This window comes from Mesocricetus auratus, unplaced genomic scaffold (assembly GCF_017639785.1).
Source record: "Mesocricetus auratus isolate SY011 unplaced genomic scaffold, BCM_Maur_2.0 Super-Scaffold_100010, whole genome shotgun sequence".
Taxonomy (NCBI): Eukaryota; Metazoa; Chordata; class Mammalia; order Rodentia; family Cricetidae; genus Mesocricetus; species Mesocricetus auratus.
The window spans coordinates 82,707,965-82,729,670 of NW_024429194.1; the positions used below are offsets into that span (position 1 = coordinate 82,707,965).

Sequence of the window (21,706 nt, forward strand, 5' to 3'; positions counted from 1 at the left end):
TGCTGGGGTCCTTATTGCAGAATGGGAAATGTCCTCTCACTCATGTCACGATCAGAACAGATAGAGGGAAGGAACGTTGGGACTGGAGGGGGCGCGACCCTCCCTGGTCTATTCCAGGCTGCTTTGATCTCTATGCCTCTCTCTGTCCCTTACTTAAAAGAAAGAACCGCTCATCCAAGGCCACTGAGATCCGAGTCCCCAGAGCTTTAAGTTGAGCCCCCTCAAGGGTCCAATTCAATTTGAGGGAGGCCATGAAAAGGGTCCCTGGTGGTGGAGCGCGCCTGCAGCGCTGGCCCTACAGAATCCCTCCCTCCCGGGCTCAGCGGCCGCGCTCCTCCCCCGGTTCTGCCTCCCTCCCGCCCTCCTCCCCTCGCTCCCTCTCCCGCCCTCCCGAGCCCGCGCCGAGCCCGCGCTGGAGCCGGAGCCAGAGCGCGGGCAGCGCAGAGCGGGCGGCGGGAAGGCAGCGGTGTCCGGCGACCCGCCGCCCGGCTCAGTCCCTAAAAGACACAGGACCCGCCCGCCCATCGGGGCCAGCGGGAGCGGGGAACCGCGCAGACAAGCACCGGCCGCCCGGCTCCGCCGTGAGCAGTCCGAGGTGATCCCGGGAGGAGGGCGCGCCCACCGGAGGAGGTGCAGCCCCGCGCACTCCACACCGAGCTCACTTGTGTCTGGAGCCGCGGACGTACCAGGAGGCGACAACCCGGAGCCAGCGCGGACAGCGGGCCGACCTGTCCAGAAGGGAGCGCGGGAGCCGGGCAGAGCGGCCACGCGCCGAGCCATGCGCGGGGCGCAATAGCAGGAGGTGCGGGCTGCATGGAGCGCGCTGGGGCGCAGGGACAGCGCGGTAGCCGGCGCCTGCATGGGTTCCCGCTCGCTTTCCGGCTGGCGCTGCTGCTGGCTGGGTCGCCGTCGGGCCGCGCGGGGGCTCCCGAGGCGCAGGAGCCCGCGACGTCCGGCACCGTGGCCCCGGAGGGAGGCGATCGCTGCCGCGGCTACTACGACGTGATGGGCCAGTGGGACCCGCCCTTCAACTGCAGCTCGGGTGTCTACAGCTTCTGCTGCGGCACGTGCGGCTACCGCTTCTGCTGCCACGACGGCCCGCGCCGCCTGGACCAGAGCCGCTGCTCCAACTACGACACGCCGGCCTGGGTGCAGACTGGCCGGCCGCCCGCCCGCGCCCGTGACAGTGCCGCCCCGCGCGATCCGGGCCGCGAGCGCAGCCACACTGCGGTCTACGCGGTGTGCGGTGTCGCCGCGCTACTCGTGCTGGTTGGCATCGGGGCACGCCTGGGCCTGGAGAGAGCGCACAGTCCGCGCGCTCGGCGCACGGTGACCAGGTGAGCGCGCCCTCCGACCCGCCGAGTCCTCCGACCCGCCTCGTCCTCACTGTCCCCCGCTGGGTCCAAATTCTCCCGCAACTGCTCCCTCCGCAACCCCCTGTAAATCTAGGCCTCTCGGCAGTCCCCCTTCTCCTTTTTGTTTTTGTTTTCTTCTGGGTTTGTCTCTCTTGCCCCCCTCAGACACCTGGTATCCTACCCCCTGACCTTCCCTGCCTACACTGGGCTCTGAGTCGTTCTCCTTGTAGCTGTAAACCCCCTCTACAGAAGAAGTTCAGAGGAGGGGGCACGGACGCTGGCCAGGCAGGACGCGCACTGGGGCAGTACTGAGGGTGGTCTTGGGCGGAGAGCAGGGTGGTGCTCGGCGGGTTCCCCCCCCCGCTGCTCTCCCACTTTCCCCTTCCCTCCTCCCACCTCCATCCATTCTCCCAACCCAGTGTGACTCAAACCTGACCTTCATTCCTTGGAGGTTCAGAAGCATCCCCTTCATAGCTCCCAGGCAAAGGTCTGGCTCTCCAGTTGCTCGGCTGGGACTCAAGGATAGGAGCCTGTGCCTTTCAGAGACCTGCTAGGGGCCGGCTGAAGTTTCAAGCTTATTTTGAGTTTTGCTGAGATTCTGTCCTTAACCTGGAGCTCTCACGCCACCCCTCCCACTTCCACCCCCAGCAAGCCCCATGTCCTGCGTGTGCTCTCTCCCTGTCCACCCACGTCCCCGCCTGGTCAGACTGTTGACGCCACACGCAACAGGCTGCAATTGGGAGTGACAACAGAGAGAAGCCCCCCCCCCCCGTGATGTCTCAGGGGCCATGCATGAGACCACTTAGCCCATCCCTTCCAGGCAGCTGGAGGGCAGAACCAGGCCAGGATCTTGTATTTCTCCCCTAGCTACTGCATTGCCAGCGTGGGCGTTTAGCAGGGGGTTCTGAATGCTGCAGAGGCTGCTCAGCCTCTGACTTTGGAGGACCTCTCATGCAGGGCAGAGGTAGCCGTGGGAGGTCAGAGAAACAATGGGCGCTGAGACCCATGGTGGTAGAGGCTAGTTCATAGCTGGCTTGTTGGTTTGCGACACCTATCTGCAAGTTCAGATTTGGTTATGTACCCCGGACTCCCTTCTTTGTGCCCCTAGGTGAGTGTGTTCTGAACCCCTGCCCAAGATTCTCTGACGGGGATGGCTAGGGGAGGCTTCTCAGAGGGCTTGGAGGGGATTGGAGTCAGGCTTTGGAGTCTGTGCAAAGGCCCAGGGGCATGACGGTCCCTCCTTTACCTGGGAGAGCAGAGTTATCAGTGCTTGCCCTGCCATGGGATAACGCGCATGTGCCACTGAGGCGCGGGGAAAGGAGAGGTCAGCTCAGGCAGGCTGCAGAACCTTTGAGACCCTGCCACCCTGCAGCTAATCCTTGGCCACCTCAGGTGTCTTCCAGTGTGCCTCTTCATTAATCAGTCGTAACCCAGCCCCCAAAGGAGGGTCAAGCAGAATAGAAGAAAATCATGGGTTCTGGGTACTGCAGGCAGCTGGGTTGAAGGCCGGGCTGCCTATGGGAAAGGCTCAGTCAGACACTGTCACAGCTGGGTGGGGGTTGGGTGTTCTGGGTACCCAGGGAGGCAGCTGCCCAAGGTCACCCAGCCTTTGGGTACAGGGCTGCCACAGAAGGATCTCCTTGGCTCCCCTCTTTTCTTCAGTGTCTGCCTCACTTGCCCGTGTGACAGCTCAGCAGAAGGCACATTGCTGGGGTGCAGCTAAGGGAGACCTTGGAGGAGGGACTCCGATGGCGTCTGACTGAATAAGAGCATGGGAGATGAAGAGAAGGGTACTGGGTGCAGAGAGCGTGGTTGGGACGGGAGGCTCAACAGGGAAGGTCTTGGAGAGTGAGCTACAGGAAGGAGCCTCAGGAACACAAGGTGGCCCTGGTTGCATGTGACCTCATTACTTTCCTGACCTGCTTTGGGAGATGGCCATCTTGGGGCCACAAGTGAGGCTGACAGGTCATTCCTGGTAGGGGAAATGAGATACCCAAAGTCAGTCACTAGAAAGAACAGAAGGGAGGTCCAGAGAGGCTCAAAGAACAGCCCAGAGATACAAAGTGAGCCCAAGGGGGACTGGAGAGATGGCTCAGTGGTTAAGAACAGTGTCTGCTCATTTCTGAGGATCCAATGCCCAGCAACCACATGGTGGCTTATGACAATGCCTCTCAACCTGTGGATTGAACGACCCTTTTGCAGGGCCTGCATAAGACCATCAGAAAACACAGCTATTTACATGTTAACTCATAACAGTAACAAAATTAGTTATGAAGTAGCAATGAATATAATTTTGTGGTTGGGGGTCACCACAACATGAGGAACTGTATTCAGGGATCACAGCATTAGGAAGGTTGAGAACCACTGTCCTATGACTATCTGGAACTCCAGTTCCAAAAATCTGATGTCCTCTTCTGGGCTTTCAGGGCACCAAGCACGCATGTGGCGCCCAGACCAAACACCTATTACACAACAAAACAATTCAAAACAAAACGAAAAAGGGAGGCAGTGGTGGCTACTGCCAGCCTTATCTGACTGACGGAGAGGCAGGGGCTGCAAGTCCCCTCATCTTTCTTTCTCCCAGGACACTGACAGAACTTCTCAAACAGCCAAGCCCCCAGGAACCACTGCCTCCGCCTCTGGGTCCAGCCCTGGGTAACTGTGTCCAGGTACAAATGGGTGATGGTGTTCTTCGGGGCTCCTCCCACAACAGCACAGGTGAGTAGGCTTGTGGTGGAGGGGTGGGAGTGGGGAGAGTTGGCTTGTTGACTGGGGAGCATCGGTGGGAGCATCGTCCTGCTGTCTCCCGGGCAAGGATGCTGAGAGAAGGGCTCCAGGCTCAGGATGTGCTGGCTAGGACTGTGGTTTGAGACTCGGGCTTGTGGGTCTAGAACCTGCCTCTAGGTCTTCATGGTGGTTCCCCCACCTTGTACATGTCGGGATATGGAGTTCAGTGCCCCTCCATCTCTGTAGGGAGTGGTCCAGGGTTTAGCACCTTTCTAGCTATCCAGCCATCCATTAGGGTAGCACCCTTCTGGGACTTGCTGTCATGTTCATGATTTTGTGAACCAAGCCAGGTCATTCTGGAGGGCCACCCATGCCCCATGTTGCCTGGAGCTGCTGCTGGGTAGGGCGTTGAGAAGAGGTGGTGGTGCAGGCAGGGTCAGCTTGCCTCTCTTTACTCCCCCCCGCCCCCACCAGACAAGAAACGCCTCAATAATGCGCCTCTGGGATCTGCCACCCCGGGACCCCCACGCGGCCCCCGGCTGCAGGGTGGTGGCAGCCTGACGTTGCAGCCAGACTATGCCAAGTTCGCTACTCTCAAAGCAGCAGCCCTCAAGGCCACAGGTGAGGTGCATGTTGCTGGTGCCAGCTCCCTAGGGATACTGCTATACTACCTTCTCGCCCTCAAGGGCAGTCGGCTTGGCCAATCCAAGCTCAGGACCTCCCCAAGCAGCCAATTGACTCTCTCTTAAGCAGCTGACTCCCCTCCCCCCACCACATCACCTAAGGCAAGTGCCTGACCAGCTCCGCCCTGTCGTCCCCTCCCCACCCCAACAGCAGAGGCTGCACCCCAGGACTTCTATCAACGTTTTCCCTCTACTGAGCCGGTTCCACGGACCCTCCCTGCGCGGACCCCGCGTCCTCCGGAGGACTTGCCTGCGCTGCTAGATGCCTGCCCCTGGGCCCCTCCGGGCTATGTACCTCCTGCTGGCCCCGCCTCCTCGCTCCCCTATGCGGCCTGGACCGCGGGCCGCCCCACGCGGCTGGTCCCCCGTGGCCACTTGGTGGCTCAGGTCTCCCCTGCGCCCCGGCGCCCCAGCCACGTGCCGCGCCGTCAGTTCAGCGTGGAGAAGCTGCCCGAGGCCTTCAGCGCGCAGCCTGCCACCTTTTACAGCAGCGCGGGCAGAGGGCCCCGGCACTTGAGCACCAACAGCAAAGCTGAGGTCACTGTCTGAAGGGTAACCACTGGAGCCTTCTGCAGGGTCCCGGGCCGTGGCCGTGTTGGCTTTAATTCAAATGGGACTGGGGACATTTGGAGCCTGTGGCTAAGGGGGCCAAAAGGGTAGGGCCAGGTGTTCTGTCCTTGGGAATGTAGGGCTATCTTTACTTGTGTAAATAAACCCTCTAATGTAGTTCCTGTTCCAAGGGGATCATCAGTGATTGACTGTACAACGCAGCAGTGCGAACCAGAGAAGTGGCCAGAGAGGGTGGCTGGGTTGAATGCCAAACATTGTTCAGAGCAGTAGGAGCCACAGAAGAGAGGCAGGTACGCCTCAGTCATCTTAAGTCTTAAGGTCCGGGTTCAGGGGAGAGGGCTTGTCGGATCCCTGTGGAGGTCCACGTGCTCTTCTAGAGGCTAGCCTCTTCCCACCGGGCAGCCGATCTCTCACTCAGCAGTTTGAGTTAGCTCAACCTTGCTCATCCTCATAGACAGGAGTCTGGCCCCGGGCCGACTCCTGGCTTGCAGGCTGCTTGGCTAGATTGGCCCAGGGCCACCCCCCTAATGGGTGTGGGCCACATGGACATCTGGTGCTCAGGATAGAGGAGCCTAGCCTCCTCCCAGGAGCGGCCATGGGGTTAGGGGGATGGAGACACTGGAATGGGAGCCTAGCAATGCCCCTCCCTTGGGGGTGCTCCCGCTGCACAGGGTTGGCACTGCCAGCTCTCTCTCTGTTCCTGGCGGAAGTTCCCAGCACCTGGCTGAGGCCCAGGGTACTGTCATTGCCTCTCTGCATCTTCCCAAGTTCCTCAGTTCCAGGTTCTGGTGCGTGGGGATACCCTAGCTACAGCCAGGTGAGGTATTTGCCCTTCCCGTGTTCCCGGAGATGGCATACTGGTACCATTTGTTGCATCTCATCTAAGAGACCCACAGAGTTGTCTGCAGATAAGGAAATTAAGGTTTTGGGACCTAAGTACCTTACCTAGGGTCACTCAGGCCACCTGCCACGTTGATGCAGGCCTTAGCTGTGCCAAGCATGACCCTTCTGCTCAAGAGCCTTGTATGTTCACATGGGCTAGGCCGAGACCAAGGGCAGTGGTCACTACGGAAATTCTGACTTGAGCCTCCTGGATGCTTGAATGAACCCTCTGTCGGTGTCTTCTAGGGTGTGGTTCAGCCAGATGAGCAAGACCCAGCCACACACTAAACAGTTCAGACTAGGCTCATTCCAGATAGAATACTCCACCCTGCCTCTACCCAATACTGCATGTGGTCTTGCAGCTTCACAAGGCCATGCATTGGTGTGCGTCACACCACGCTAATCTGAACAGCAAGCCCGTGGTGCTGAGGCCAAAGGCAGGGATTAGCCATCCCATTCTGCATTCACGCAAGTGGAGGTGAGAGGCCAGCTCACCAGAGTTACTCGGCTGGGAAACACAGGAACTACATACACTTGTATGTGGCCATCAGCCAGTGAGCTGTTTAGGAGGACCTTGCCCCCAGTAAGTGGAAATGAAGAGTGGCCCACCTGATGGAGGAGTGACTTTAAAAGTTCCAAAGAACTGCTACTGTCAACCAGCCAGCTGAATGGCCAGGCAGGGGCTGGAACCTGGCTCTTGTATCCCAGACCCTCACCCATCTCTAGTGTGTTGGGTAGGTCTGTGGGCAAGGAAGGACCATCAGACTGCAGCTATCTGTCTGTCCTTAGTCCCTAGCCCACTGCGGGCCAAGTTATGCAGTCATTTGGCTAAATCACAGTAAAAGTCATACTACATACAGACTCACACAACCTTGTGTTAGGTGGTACCAATCTGTGTTTATTGAATAACCTATGTCCAGCACATGGCGAATGTTTCAACATCAAGGAAGACATAGGTGTATCCCCTGTTCAGTGAAAAACCACCCTCCCAACCCCAACAAGGAGAAAAGGCACAGTATATACACAAGACACAAGGGCTGGGCTGCCCCATCCGTGGGGCCATAAATTACAGTGAGAGTTGGGAGAGACAGGATAGGACAGGTGGGGACAAACACAGGAAGGGCCCACCCTACCTACTCTCTGCTTCAACCAGCTTGGAGGGATGAGAAGCACAAGGAGGGAGGGTTCCTCTCAAGTCTCTCAGGAAGCCCTGAACTAAGCAGTCCAGAAAAGCAGGACAGACCACTCTCTTCCTAGGACTCCCCCATCTCAAGGCAAGAGACCTGATTCCTGATGCCTACCCTGAAAAAGGAGAGGCTTGCTGCTGGGGAGGGTTTGGACCTGTGTCTGCCACCCCGGCCTAATCACAGACAGAAATTGGGATAAAAATACACTCTATGGGAGGTAGGAGTTAGGCTGGGGGTATGAAGGAACACATAAATCATGCTGAAGACCCCTGGATACTAGGTCCAATGGTGGCTTCATCCTATTCAGCCCCTTGGGCCTACCCTGAGCTCAGGCTTCCATCTCAGGGGGTGGAGGAGTGGGAAGGAACAGGACAATTAAATAAGATACCATTTATTTTTTAAAAAATTAAAAAACAATGCCAACATTATTTCATCCATCCCTAGACCTGCCCCTGCCTCCCACCCACCTCCCCAGGCTGGGCTCCCTTCCTTCCCCGGCTGTTCCTTGTGATGATGAGAAAACAATGAACAGGCTTAGTCAGGCACAGGGGAGGGAGTGCAGACCCAGGGAGAAATTAAGATGCCACAGCAACTTTGCCCTGTATTGTGGCAGGCCCAAGCACACACATATAAAAACATTTGTATAAAAAGGGGCATGCCAGATAAGTCCAGGATGCAAACTGCTCTCTGGTGCACAGAGACCTAGTTCCCAGAGAAAGCCTGATAAAAACAAAACAACAAAAAAAAAAAAAAACAAAGAAGCAGAAAGGGAGACGCTCAGAGTCTCCAGAGGACTGGGGAAGGGCTTGGCAGCACCCTATGTTGCTTTCAAGTGAGGTGATCACCCCATTCCTGATCAGGCCACCTTTCTTCTCAGCCCACCTGGGCTTAGACCACAGACATTTATCACAGCAGTCTTACGGAGCCTTGCCCATGGTCCTACTGGCCTGAAATGATTCAAAAGCCTTGGCAGGTGACAGCTCAGAAAGTCAGTCTTGCCTTCATCCTCACAACTCTTGGAGAAGGGAGAAAGACAGATGGGGAGACAGTCTGAGAGACAGAGGGAAGATCCTGGGAGAAAAAGACAAAGCTGGAAAGAGGTGACCAAACCCCGTGCATGGTCAGGAGGCAGCAATGGCGGTGCCACCGCCCAGCTTGACAATCATCTGCTGGCAGTCATTGCAGGAACGTCGGTCACCCACCTTCTCCAGGGTGCGGGCAGCTTCAGCCAGCAGCACTGCCCGCTGGCCCGGGGAAGACAGGAAAGAGAGGGGAAGATGGCGGCAGGCCAGCAGGATGGCAGTAGCTCGCTCTCGCTGGCCAGGCCAGGTGTCTACCTCTCCTGTGGGAATAAGATTTATGTAAGCACTGTCCCAAGGACTTTGTGTGGCCTCATTTGTTGGACCCACCCCCTCATCCTGTGAAGAGGTATGTTCTGCTCTCTCCCTCGTCCTCCTCACACAGGACAGAAGATGAACTGGGTAAGCATCCCATCAGCCACTGTGCGGGCTGAGATACTCGAACCCATGCAACTTCCACCCTGCTCCTGCACTGGATGGCACCGTAGGAACCATTCATGACCACCCAGCCAATACCACTCCTGCTGCCCACTGAGTCAAGTGTGTAGAGCACACTACCAGATGCCAGGGCTCCACCCTTGCACGGCTCTCACAGGTGCAAGGCCACCCCAGGCCTGCAGCAAGGGAGCCACGGACTCACCATGCTTGGCGTTCTGACTGGTACGCCGCCGTAGGCTATGCTCCAGCAGCTGGTGTGTCCGGGTGGGGCTGGCTCCTGCCATCAAGCGTACAGTGGCCTCATGCAGGAACACCTGGCAGGTACAGGGGCCTCAGTCAGACTCTTGGGTTCTGGCCTGTCTAACCCCAGTGGTTAGTCTCCTCTGCTCCCCCACCTCCCTCTTTTCTTCACACCACGCTGCCTTTCTTGATCCTGGAAAGCAATGCATCTTGTCCTCAAGCCAAGCTAGATGAACAGTAGGAACAGGGACAGCACAGGCCAGCCGCTGGGCAGGAGCAGGACTAGATGAACCAGAGAAGGGGCAGCTTGTTCTGCTGGCAACAAAACCCCGCGGTACCCTCTGGGGTTGCAGGTAAGTTTGGCTGGAGCCTTGTCCTTGAAGGCTGTGTCCCAGCCACACAAAAGGACAGAGGAGGAAAGAGGGTTGAGGGGGAACAGCTAGGTTGGTATCAAGTTCAATGTCTTATTTCTTGAGAAAGGAATGGAGTCTAGGCCCACAGTCTTGTTTGGTATCAAGTTCAATGTCTTATTTCTTCAGAAAGGAGTGGAGTCTAGGCCCACAGTCTTGTTTGGTATCAAGTTCAATGTCTTATTTCTTGAGAAAGGAATGGAGTCTAGGCCCACAGTCTTGTTTGGCCTTTGACACTGCAACACAACCTGACTTCTACAAGGGCCACACCCTGAACTGGACAGTAAAGCCAGTCCTCCCCTCCCCTTTGCCAAAGATCATACACAAGAAATCTCTTTTTATGTTTATGATTTTATCTTTCCTTTTTTTTTATTTTGAGACAGGGTTTCTCTATGGCTGTTGTGGAACTCTCTATGTAGACCAGGCTGGTCTAGAACTCAGAGATTCACCTGCCTTTGCTGGGATTAAAGACACACCACTATGTCTGGCTCTTAAGTTATGATTTTGTGTTCAGCCACTCATTGTTCTCTTTGGTCACAGGTGGGCTGTAGGCTGGTTGGTTAGTCCTGGGACACGTTTCCTGGGATAAGTCAGCAGCTCTTTTTTTGTTTTTGAGACAGGGTCTTACTATGTAGCCCTGGTTGGCCTAGAACTACCATTATAGACTAGGCTGGCTTCAAATTCAGAGATCCATCTGCCTCTGCCACCAAAGTGCTAGGAATAAAGGTATGAGCTACCATGCCAGCTCAAAAAAAATTGTTTATTTTTGTGTGTGAGTATGTGAGACTGGAGAGTAAAAGCCACATTATGCATGTGGAAGTCTAAGGACGATTTGTGGAAGTTGCTTTTCTCCTTCCAGCATGTGGGTGCTGGGGAACTCAACTCAGGCCATTAAGCTTGATAGCAAGCATCTTTCCCTGATGAGTCATCTCACTGGCCTAAACCAGCAGCTTTTAGGTAAACACTGGCCCAGGTCTAGGTCTCTAACTTGTTTTTCCCGCAAGTAGTAGAGATAGAAACCGGGGCCTTGCACATGCCTGTAGAGTTCTCCACACCAAGCTGCATCCTCAGTCTTTTAAACGTTGAGATAAGTAAGGTCTTGTGAAGTTGCATAGACTGGCCTTGGATTTGCAATACTCCTGCTCCAGCTAAGTGATGCTACTCAGTGATGCTGGGAGGGAATTGGGGGCACTGAAGCCTCCTGAGCAGGGACAGGCATGAAGGGAGGGCATTTTAAGGGAGGCTTTTGATGCCAGCCAGTCTGTGAGCAGACCAGAGGCCTGGCCTGAGTGAGTTCCATAAAGTAACGGCAGTCCAAACCTTAGGGAACACTTCTTTTTGTTTTTATAAGGTCTCGCGTAGCCCATGCTGGCTTTGAACTCATTATTATGAAGTCCCTGGTGACTTTAGGTTCCTGATTCTCCTCCCAAATGCTAGGCTCACAGGTGTGTGCTGTGGTGCTGGGAACTGATGCAGGAACGGCTCTGTGCACTCCAGGCAAGCACACTACTAACTCGGCTACTTCCCCACAGCTAGTGTGGTGCTCGGAGGACTCGTCTTTCTGCTCTGCCAACTGTCTTAGCTTGCTGAACACAGTGGTCAAGACAACCCTGAGGCTGGACCTTAGGGATTTCTTCCCCAGCGATGTAGCCATTGGTAAGATCCCATGAGCCTATGAACAAACTTGATGAAACTCACTGGGTCATTAAAAACAAACAAACTACAAACATGTAAGCAGAAAGGGACTAGCAGGGAAGAGGACAGGGAGCTGTGCGAGTGGGGAAGAGAGGGTAACAGGAGTGAATAGGAGTAAGGCACATTATATCCATACGTATACACACATGGAAACGTCACAATGAAATAATGCATAATTAATATATTCTAATAACAAAAATGAACTGAAGGATATGCTAATTATGATTATTACATAGAAAGTAAATCATAGTGAATTTCGCTTTGAATGTGGCTCTAGGGTTAGGCTGCCATCTGACAACTGTCAGGCTCCCTTGTGGCCAGGACTGGGAACTCCTAAGCTGCTCCTCTGCCTTCAGAAGACTTTTGTGTGCCTGAATGGTGACACATGGCTCTGGGCTGGGCACCCAGCAATGTGCAAAGGAACACATGGCACTCAGTGAGTGTTGGGTTCCAGAAGCACCTGACAGGTCACGTGGTTGACTTCAGAGTCGGTTTCACAATATCTGCCTGTGAAGGGACCTAGGGCTCAGGACCTACATATGCTAATCTGCACATCCCCCCCCCGCCGCCTTCTAGACCTCACCTTGCGGTATGCTGGGCGGAAGCTATGGGCCAGCCTGCGCAGGCTGCCCAGGTCCCGCTGGAAGCCAGCCAGCTCAGTGCCTGATGCATGGTAGGTCTCACCCAGGCCCTGGCTGGCACCTGCCTGCTTTTGCCAGAGTGCTGTCCTCAGGGACAGTAGTAGGTCACAGGTGAGCAGCTGGACCACCTAAGGGATAAACCAAAAAGAAGAGACAGGTGATTGATTAACCTATGCCTAATGCAAGGACCTTCCCTCAGCCCAACACTCAGAATCAACCTGAACCCAGGTGCAAAACCCAGGGGCTAGGATTGGCAGAACAGTTGTGGGGACACCAATCCTTTCCCCAGGACGTAGGAGGTCTGTTCTCATTGTTATGCAGGTCAGAAAGGAAAGCTCTAAAAGGGACACGACATAAGTAGCGGGACAGGGAGAAAACCCTTGTGTGTCTCAGGGCAGATTTCCCACCTCGTGGGAAACTCCCACGATTGGTCTGGAGGACAGATCACACAAAGGAACCCAGGCTTCCCCCCTCTAGCAGTAGAGCCTGGAGGAAGAAGGTAGCAGAAAGAAGGGGACAATCATGAAGGCAAAACCACAGGTATTGTCTGTCACGTTTGTTTCAATGACCTGGATTCCCAGGTTTCCCATTTAGTAGCTACATGACCTTGGCATGCCAACTTAACCTAAGCCTTAGTTTCCTCATCTGTAAAATGGGATGGCAACACAGCTGTATGAGCATTTTACAAAACAGCACTCTTTATGCACAGCATGAGTTTTATACACTCTGCAACCACTGACAAGGCTACTGCTTGTACCTACTTGGCTCCCAACAGCCCAACAGCACCACGTGCAACAGTAAGAGGAGAGTGGCCCTACATGGACTGCATGGATTGCCTGCAGGCCACCTTCATCTCACCTAGGTGCTTTCTGTTTCCCTGCAGGCCTTGGACTGGGGGTACCATGCTGCCCAGACCTGTACTATCTCACGCCTACACAAGGCCCTAACCCTTGGCTACTATCTTATGGCTGCTGCTAGCCTCCTACCAAAGCTGGTATTTCTTTTCTTTTTTTTTTTTTAAAGATTTATTTATTTATTACATATACACCAGATTGAATTGTAGATGGTTGTCAGCCACCATGTGGTTGCTGGGAATTGAACTCAAGACCTCTGGAAGAGCAGTCAGTGATCTTAACCTCTGAGCCATCTCTTCAGCCCCCAAAGCTGGTATTTCTAAGTTGTAGGTGTTGGAACAACATCTCTGTGTGTGGAAAAGCAGCCTGGACTAGACCTTGCTCTTTGTCCATGCTGTCCTAAACCAATTCTCCCACTCTGAACTGCTACCTAGGAACCACAGCTCCAAGGATGGGCACTACAAACCTTTCTAGTTCCTCAATTGGCTGACAATGGTTTCCTCAAGAAGATATACACAGGGGTGACCCACAGGAAGCCTCACAATGGCTTGCCATCTAGCCTGTGACTTACACAATGCCTATGCTTGTAGAGCTGATATCCTGTCCTGACTTCAATAAAGCACCACACCTGCTGACAATCGCTACCTTGAAAATCCAGCCCGGCCACTTGGGACTACACCTAGAGAGCAGCTAGTTCTAGCCTTCCAAACAGTTCCCCATCCCTCCTCTCTGCAGTTACACTGCACATTTCCTAGGGGACCAGTTGTGACTGTCTATCCTCCTCATTCTCTTGGGATGATTCGGCCTTTAGCAGTGCCCTCAAACCAGAGTCTTCTCCAGTGATGAGACTGTCGGCCACAGTAGAGTGGGAAGCCAGGGCAGGCCTCTGTGATGCACTGTGGGAACATTGCACAGGTACTGCCGGAACATGCAATGCAACTACAATGCACCACAGCAGCCCACCAGGGGTGCAGCTGACCAGAGGGGCACCAGGGGTGCAGCTGCCTCAGGCCTGAGGGAACTGTAGAGTCTGAGGAAGGAGCATGAGCTACCTAGAGTAAATGCAGAGCCCTGGCCAGTTCATCTGTGACTTATAGGAAGCTGCTGGCTAGCAGGATCTGGGATTAAGAGAGCCAAGGAGAGGTGAAGGTGCAAACACATTTGCCCCAGGAACCAAAAGATACACCTGCCCCAGTAGGCTCCATTCTGGGGAAGGGAACTACTATTCTGGCTTCTGTGTCTCTTAGACAACCCAACAGGCTAGGTAAAGTCGGGGTGGGGGCATTCATACAGTCCAGACCCGAGTGCTGTCTTGGGCTAAGGTGCCCACTTACATGGTTAAGTGAAGGATCAGAAGTCGCTCCACTGACGTTGAGACTGTTCCATAGGTGGCCACTGGCCCTCTCACAATGGCAGAAGGAATTCTGTTGCCCATCTCCTTTTCCAGAGAGTGAGGCATGCATGGCTCTACAGGCATAGAAGACGGCCTTCACCAAGGGACTCCTAGAACCGTGACCGGGAAGTGAGAGCAGGGGAGAGCATGTCAGCTGGGTAACAAACAGGAGGATGAGCCTAAGATTGGGGCTGTCACACACGTAATCGCTGTAGCATCTGTTGTCCAGAGACTCAGATTGGGTGTTAAGGTCTCTGGCTTGGGAAGAGGATGAGCAGCAGTGGCACTGCTGGGGTGGTAAGGGTTCCCACTCATCAGTTCTCAAGTGCACAGGAGCTGACAACAACAGGGTAGGGCTGCCTGCCAGGCATCTCTGCTGTCTGTCTGTGCCTCAGTGGCCAAGTGATCGCCTACTTGTTGAGCGTCAGTCTCCAGGTGAGTCAGAGGCAGACACACTTGGATGGGAAAGCTGCTGCAGGGAGGGCACAGGGCCGGGTGTTTATTGGATGGGGACTTAAAAATAGGGCCACTTAAATGAAACTGGGACAGCTCAACTGTTCACTCCCACTCTTCTCAGCCCTTCTGTGCTCTGGGTAGAATTCTAGTTGGCAAGAAATGTGTTGTGGCTTTCCAGACGGGACCCCAGGTGGACTTTTTGCCTTGTAGCACCTTATATTTTACCATGAGCACCCAGATATAACCAGAAACAGCCAGGGCATCAGCAGGTAGGTTGTTTATCATTAACCATTAGACATCTCCAAGGTTCAGACACATGCGTCAAAATGAATGTCAAAGTCTCTGGTTATGCCTCATGCTATAGGTACTTTAATAATAATAATAATAATAATAATAATAATAATAATAATAATAATAACAACAATAGGCTGGGGGCTGGAGGGACAGCTCCACATATAAAGGTGCTTGTCACCAAGCCTGATGGCTTTTTGGTCCCCAGAACCCATAAGATGGACGGGAAGAAAACCCACTCCTGTAGGCTGTCCTCTGCCCTGCATATGTGTGCCATGACAAGCACACATTTGAGCAGATGTACATGCACACACAGAGCAGACAGGGAGCAGAGAGTAACTGTAAGGAAACTGGAAATGGAGTCGATAGAAGCTGCAGGACTCCCTGCAGTGGCCACAACTACATCACATTGTGTTTCTGAACTTGCCAGGGGTCACACTGTTCTCATCTCTACATCCCATGGCAGCATGGAAGCAGAAGGGAAGAGGCGGCCTGAGCATCAGTGACAGCTGCTAGAACTCCTTAAGAGCTACGCAGAAGGCCAGGCGTTGGTGGCGCACGCCTTTAATCCCAGCACTTGGGAGGCAGAGGCAGGCGGATCTCTGTGAGTTCGAGGCCAGCCTGGTCTACAGAGTGAGTTCCAGGACAGCCTCCAAAATAATACAGAGAAACCCTGTCTCGAAAACAAACAAACAAAAAACAAACAAAGAGCTATGCAGAACATACACAGAGGGCTGTGCCGACCCAGATCACATCTCTGTGGTTCCTTTGCCCCTCCTCCAGCTCCCATCTGTATAGTTCTGGCCCCAGATCAACATGGCTACCGGGACCTGTTCCCTTCTGCTACCTCATGTAAGATTCCCTTGGAGAGGAGTAGATGAACAATCAAGGAGCTTACGCACTCAGTCACTTCCAGGGCCTTGGGGACCCGTTCTACTTCAGTAAAATGAGAGCGCACAGCTGCATCATCTCCCTGGAGCCAGCTGATGGCCATAGTGATTGCGGATGTCCACCACCTACAGATGATATCCGGACCTGGATGGGAACAGCAGCAGGGAGCACCCATTAGTACCTACTGGAACCAAGTCTGAGGAACTAACTGTGGCTACAGGACCTGACCCTCAATGGCATGTGTCATCTTTACTCTGTGATGGGTTAAGGATCTTTGGGTTACCCCGCCACATGATCTGGTAATACGTATCAAGAACCTTAAAATGTTCATTCCTATTAACCCATTAATCCCATGTTTGGTTCTCTATCATTAGGAAACTGGAAATTTTTTTTTTTTGGTTTTTTCCGAGACAGGGTTTCTCTGTGGCTTTGGAGGCTGTCCTGGAACTAGCTCTTGTAGACCAGGCTGGCCTCAAACTCACAGAGCTCTGCCTGCCTCTACCTCCCGAGTGTTGGGATTAAAGGCGTGCGCCACCAACGCCTGGCGGAAAAAAATTTTAACCTTAGATTTTTGTTTATTTTTTGAGTCAGAATTTCTCTATACAATTCTGGCTGTCCTAGAACTTTCTCTGTAGACCAGGCTAGCCTCAAAATCTCAGACATCTGCCTGCTGGGATTAAAGGTGTGCGCTCCCACAGCTCAGCTTGCAGCCTGTTCTACAGTGTAAAGGTAAGGTTCTAATAGCCATAGGGACTGGTCTCTTTAAAGATACAGCAGCATGTCCACTTTATGCCTTTATTGCCACAGTTTTCCTTCTATGCCTCAGGCTTCTCAACTATAAAACTCTGTTACCAGAGATCTCACAAAACCAGTGAGGGCTGCCAGGAACAGAAAAGGACTAGGAACACGTACTATTCTCTAAACTCTGAAGTCAATGGAGCCCATGCTACCACAGCTGATTTTCTGGGATCCTCCTCTCCCTATGAAGAGTAGGCAGAGGGTAGTTTGGCAACCCATACCCCCAGGTGCTTTAGAAGCTGAGAAGTGGCAGCTGATGTGCTGTCATTCTGATGGCACTTTAGAGGGAGAAACAAATAGAATCTTAGCTCTGCAGCCAGCAGAGAAGACCACACCCGAGACAGTGGGGGAGGGGGACGACGACTGGGTGGTACAGATCCACAGACAGAGTCTTCCAGGCGGGAGTGCTAGGACCCAACTCCAGAGGTCTTCTGTGGTTACTGTGAGACCCACCAGCCCCGGGTACTCAGACTGTTGCCTGTCCTGTGAATTTGGAAAGGGTCCTGACACGGACTCCAGCCAGGGCTTCAGTGGGGTACTCCACTACTCACTGTTCCATTACTTTCTGTTCAAAGAGAGCTGCCCATGAGGGCTAACTGCAGGCTGGAGGACAGAGATCTGGACCCAGGACTAGGGAAGACGCTTTGAGACACGCTCCTAACTCACTCTGGATGCACACTGGTGGGGCGGTGGGCTGGACAGAGTGAGTTCTCTCGTCTCTGTGGAACCACCCACAGATACTCACCAAGGGCTGACTTGAGCACAGAGTTGCTGGAGAATGGAGGGGTCACAAATCCCACAGAGTCCACAAAAGAATGAAGTAATCTCAAATACTCGAGGGCACTGGAAAATTCACTAAAAAGAAAAGAAACGGTCCCATGTATATAACATACAGAAAGACCATACTTATGTATCGTCTTACATACTCACGTACCTACTTACATCTCTAAGCTTGATTGCTTAGAGATCCAGTGCTAAGACTGAATGGCCCTTTCTAGCTTCTTCCCCTCACCACATACATGTATGACAGGACAACCTTTCAGGTGTCTCTGGGACACCTTGACTCCTTCCTCCAGAATAGATTCTAAATGCCACATTCTTCCAGAAATTTCCTATTACCTAGGTTGAACTGCCCCGCCCTCTCTCCTCAGGTGGAATCCACTTAGGAGCGGGGCCTCGTATGAGTGACGTGATGGCTTTCTGTACACTCGCTGCAGAGCTGGGTCTGCAGTGAGCTCTCCACATCTCACTCCTGTCTCTCTCAACAGGTCACTGCTCTGTCCCCAAAGCACAGCAGATTCATCCCGTTTCTAACCCGCTCCGACAACTGCCCAGACGGTGAGGGATGTAACAGTGAGAAAAGGAATGCTGTGGGGTCCAGATCAGCTCTGATTTTGAGAAACAGCCCCATCTTCGATTCCTGGCTGACTGTGTTGGTTTAGGAACGCTGCCTGGGGGACGGGGGACTCTACCAGCTCTCATCCTCCTGGTCGCCTCCCTTCTTCTTGGACGGAGGTTTCACCAAGGACTCCACAGCTCTTTCCAGCAGGTTTTTGCAGAATGCCTGGTGGACCTGGGCAATGGGGTCAGCTGAAGAGAAAGAAGGGTTACATGGGTCATTACTCCAAATGGGAGCTGTAAGGTAACGGCTGTCGGCCGCATCAGGAGATAGAAAATAAAAAGGGCAACACGACCACATCTCCTGAGAACTGCTAGCCAAGAAGGAAAGGACGGGCTCTGTAGCACTCCTGACTATACAGAACCTTATCTCCCTCGATCGCAGAGTCCAGGGTTGGCCATGCTGTGACTAAGCTGAAGTCCCTTTACTGGTGGCCCATATATAGCATCACCAGCCCATTTGGCTGAGAGGAGGAGGGATGTTTCTGGACACTTTCTCTGTGACAAAACTTAGCCCTGGGGAGTGCAGGTCTGTGGGGGTCTACCCTGTGGACAAAGATGCCAGAATGAGGTACTTCGATTTTTGGTGTCAAACAATCTTAATAGTGCACAATAATTATTAAAAAACAAGATTATCTCCCCATGCATCTGACATCCATTCTGTACTCACAGAGTATGATTCCTCATCTACAGACTTTCCACTCAGCAGAGAAAGCACAGAAGAAAGGACTCAAGCATTCCCTGTGTGAGTCTACCCTGCCAGCCTCTGTGCTCTTAGATGGGCCAGTCAACTTCAATCATTATCAGATGCCAGGGACAGAAAGCCTGCCTCTCCTTGTGATGCCTGGAGCCCTATCCCTGTCACCATTCTGAGCACTGATGACTGCCTGCCGCCTATTGTTCCCAACTGTCCCATATATGTCTGTCTGCTTTCCCAGTGGGACAGAAGGCCCAAAGGCCAGGGACAGCAAACCCTACACCTTCTACATTTCCTGAGTGTCCAGAACAGGGGCTAAGAATACAGCTAGTACTAACCACAACTTAACATGTGTGCCCTGTTATGTAGTGACCACAGGCACTGACTAACCACACAGCACAGCTGTGAACTGAGCTAAGTTACAGACAGGCTCTGACCGGGCTTTACCTCAAGAAGGTTACTTAACCTTTATGAGAGTCAATCAGGGAAAAAAAAAAAGATACTAAGGTGGAGGCACCAGGGTCTCTTGTCACTCTTGTCTTGTACCTAGCCTGTCATCAGCTCTGAGCAGTGGGAATGAATGGCACCCTCACCTGGGTTCCTCTGGGCACAGTACAGACTCTCCTTGGCTGCTGACTTGATTGACCAGCTTCGCTCCATGAAAAACTTCTGGCCCAAGGGGTGGCAGAGCCAGCGCAGGGAGTCAGGGACAGTGCTATGCTCTGGGCCACACAGACTCTGGGCACGATTAAGGAAGTAGCTCTGTGAAAGAAAAGGACCACGAGTGACCTAGGGTAGCAGAGTGAAGATGTAGCTACGGTGAGTCCATCAGAAACAGACGCTGGGGAAAGGGGATCGACAGACAGGCCCTGCATGAATCCCTGGGAGCAATCCCACCACAGAAGGGTAAACCCCACACTCTTGTCCATATCCTAGTTGGGGATGAACTAGGACATGAAAGTGGACAAGAGACTGGAAGCAGTGTTGAGGAAGCACGAGAACTCTAGAACACACGAAAACAGAAAGGAGGCTACCGAGCGGTGGTGGCGCACGCCTTTAATCTCAGCACTCGGGAGGCAGAGGCAGGAGGATCTCTGAGTTCGAGGCCAGCCTGGTCTACAGGACAGCCCCCAAAGCCACAGAGAAACCCTGTCTCCAACCGCCCCCCCCAAAAAAAGAAAGGAAGCTACCGGAAGTGGGGGTGGGGGAGGGGCAGGGAGGAGAATCAACCCATTCTGTTTGAAACTACCATAAGGAAACCTAACCCTTAGCACGTTAATTTAAAAAGAGGCTGGAGGGACAGCTAAGCAGCTAAGAGTACCTGCTGTTCTGGTTCCCAGCACCCATACCATATACCTCACACCACCTATAACAGCTTCAGTCTCAGGCGTTCAAGCAACTCTTCCAGTGCTAAGGGAACACATGTGGAGCACACATACATAAAAAAAGGTTTACATTGATTCCAGGGAGTCATGAAGGACCTGCTGTTTACATCCATCACCATTTTAAGTTTGCCGAGGGTCAAGAAGTTCATTTCTGGTCTTTTCTCTCAGGTTAGGGCTCATTAAGGAAGGCATGAGACTTTCTGTAGAGGCTTCCTTTCAGGGTCATACATGGACACACAAACATGCCAAGGTCCTGAACGCTGGCTTGAGTGTGCACAAACTCTTCACACTCTGGTAAGAGCTGAAAAATTAGTCAAACAACAGACTTTGCCTAAAATACTCTAAAATATGCCCTTTAAATTACCTGAGCAGTCCAAGGATTGAGGAGGCTGCTTGGCTAGCATTTGCAGTGTCACAGATAAAGTTGGGGACTTCTGGGGCCCCTTCCTAAGAACACCTGTTGAATACTAGCAGAGGAAAGAGAAAAAGACTCTGCAAGGCTTAAGCAGGCTTAGCAGGACAGGATGTAGCAGGAACCCTACTGCGTGTCCCTTGGCCCTGAGCCCTGACGACAGGTTCCCAGAACATAGTTGCTTCTGATCTACAAAACTACTCAGTCTGAACAGGGAGCTGAGCAGAGGTTGGGGGGGGGGGCATGCACAGGGCTCAGGGTGTCCACCGCAGGGGCTGCTGGTCTGGGAATGTCCCTTTTCCAGCTTCGGCACAATGAGGGCATCCTTCTCATGGTCTGGTAGGCTGATGTTCTGACCTTTAATAAGACTTTAAGCAGCAATCAGCTAATGCAACAGCTTCAAAAACTTGAATGCCAGAGTCAGAAATAGCACAGCCAAAGCATAACCACTCAAGGATGCAATGGGGAGACTCTGAAGGGGAACATGGGGACAGCTGCCTGGCCAAACTGCTCTACAGACACTTACTGGCATTTTGATGGCAGTGTATGGGACTAGGACAGCATTTCATTTAAATTCAGCGGGGCAATGACACAATTTCTTATTTACTGTCCAGCTTTGACAAGGTATTGTGAGAGCAAATAGAGCAGAACCCCATGACCTGCTGTGACCTTCAAAGTGCTCAATGAAGCTGAACTAATAACTACAACTGTGGGACAACAGAGGCTGTGTGTGTGCGATGCATGTGTGTAATTCTGGGGCTTCTTACATCCCAGAATCTTCTAACAATTGAGCAACTCTCTCAAGGGCATAGGGCTGGTTGGCAGGGTAAGGTGGCTGTCCCAAGGGAAAACGAAGAGGACTCTTAGGGGTCCTGGATAACATGGAAAAGCACAAAGAGTCTGGCAGTCCATGGCAAAAAGAATCTACAAAATCCATTTAGGAAACTATTAAGTTAAAATAAATTTTTAAGCTGAATTAAAAAAATAGAAATCATGCTGTAGACATTATTTTTTTTTGACAGAATCTCACTTTGTAGGTCTAGCTGCCCTTGAACCCTCAGAGATCTATCTGCCCCTACCTCCTGAGTTCTGGGATTAAAGATTAAAGACAAGCACCACCATGCCTGGCCTGACATTAAGAATTTTTAAAGATTTTGTGTTTGTGCACATGAGTGCAGTACCCACAGAGTCCAGAAGATAGTGTCAGAGTCCCCAAACTGGAGT

At 52.9% G+C, this 21,706-nt stretch overlaps 2 protein-coding genes across 4 annotated transcripts in view; one reads left to right on the forward strand and one right to left on the reverse strand.

The window, feature by feature from the left end:
- The first annotated feature begins 387 nt into the window (after positions 1-387).
- On the forward strand, positions 388-5,491 carry Shisa8 (shisa family member 8). 2 transcript variants are annotated; one of them, XM_005067031.4, is made up of 4 exons: positions 388-1,337; positions 3,940-4,073; positions 4,557-4,703; positions 4,920-5,491. In XM_005067031.4, exons 1-4 carry the CDS (start codon positions 814-816, stop codon positions 5,312-5,314), a joined length of 1,200 nt encoding a protein of 399 aa, XP_005067088.1. In that variant the 5' UTR covers positions 388-813; the 3' UTR covers positions 5,315-5,491. The 2 variants fall into 2 exon arrangements, with proteins under 2 accessions (XP_005067088.1, XP_012966509.1); XM_013111055.3 differs by having other exon boundaries at positions 393-1,337; positions 4,917-5,491.
- A 1,603-nt stretch (positions 5,492-7,094) lies between these two features.
- Srebf2 (sterol regulatory element binding transcription factor 2) overlaps positions 7,095-21,706 on the reverse strand; it is a 59,812-nt gene continuing 45,200 nt past the window's right edge. For both annotated transcript variants that reach the window (XM_040752726.1, XM_040752727.1), the window contains exons 12-19: positions 19,279-19,447; positions 18,063-18,180; positions 17,336-17,445; positions 15,804-15,936; positions 14,096-14,264; positions 11,850-12,035; positions 9,124-9,235; positions 7,095-8,746 (exon numbers count right to left, since the gene is read on the reverse strand). In XM_040752726.1, coding sequence (XP_040608660.1) covers positions 8,526-8,746; positions 9,124-9,235; positions 11,850-12,035; positions 14,096-14,264; positions 15,804-15,936; positions 17,336-17,445; positions 18,063-18,180; positions 19,279-19,447 — 1,218 coding nt within the window. In that variant the 3' untranslated portion in view covers positions 7,095-8,525. The remainder of the gene's footprint in view (positions 8,747-9,123; positions 9,236-11,849; positions 12,036-14,095; positions 14,265-15,803; positions 15,937-17,335; positions 17,446-18,062; positions 18,181-19,278; positions 19,448-21,706) is intronic.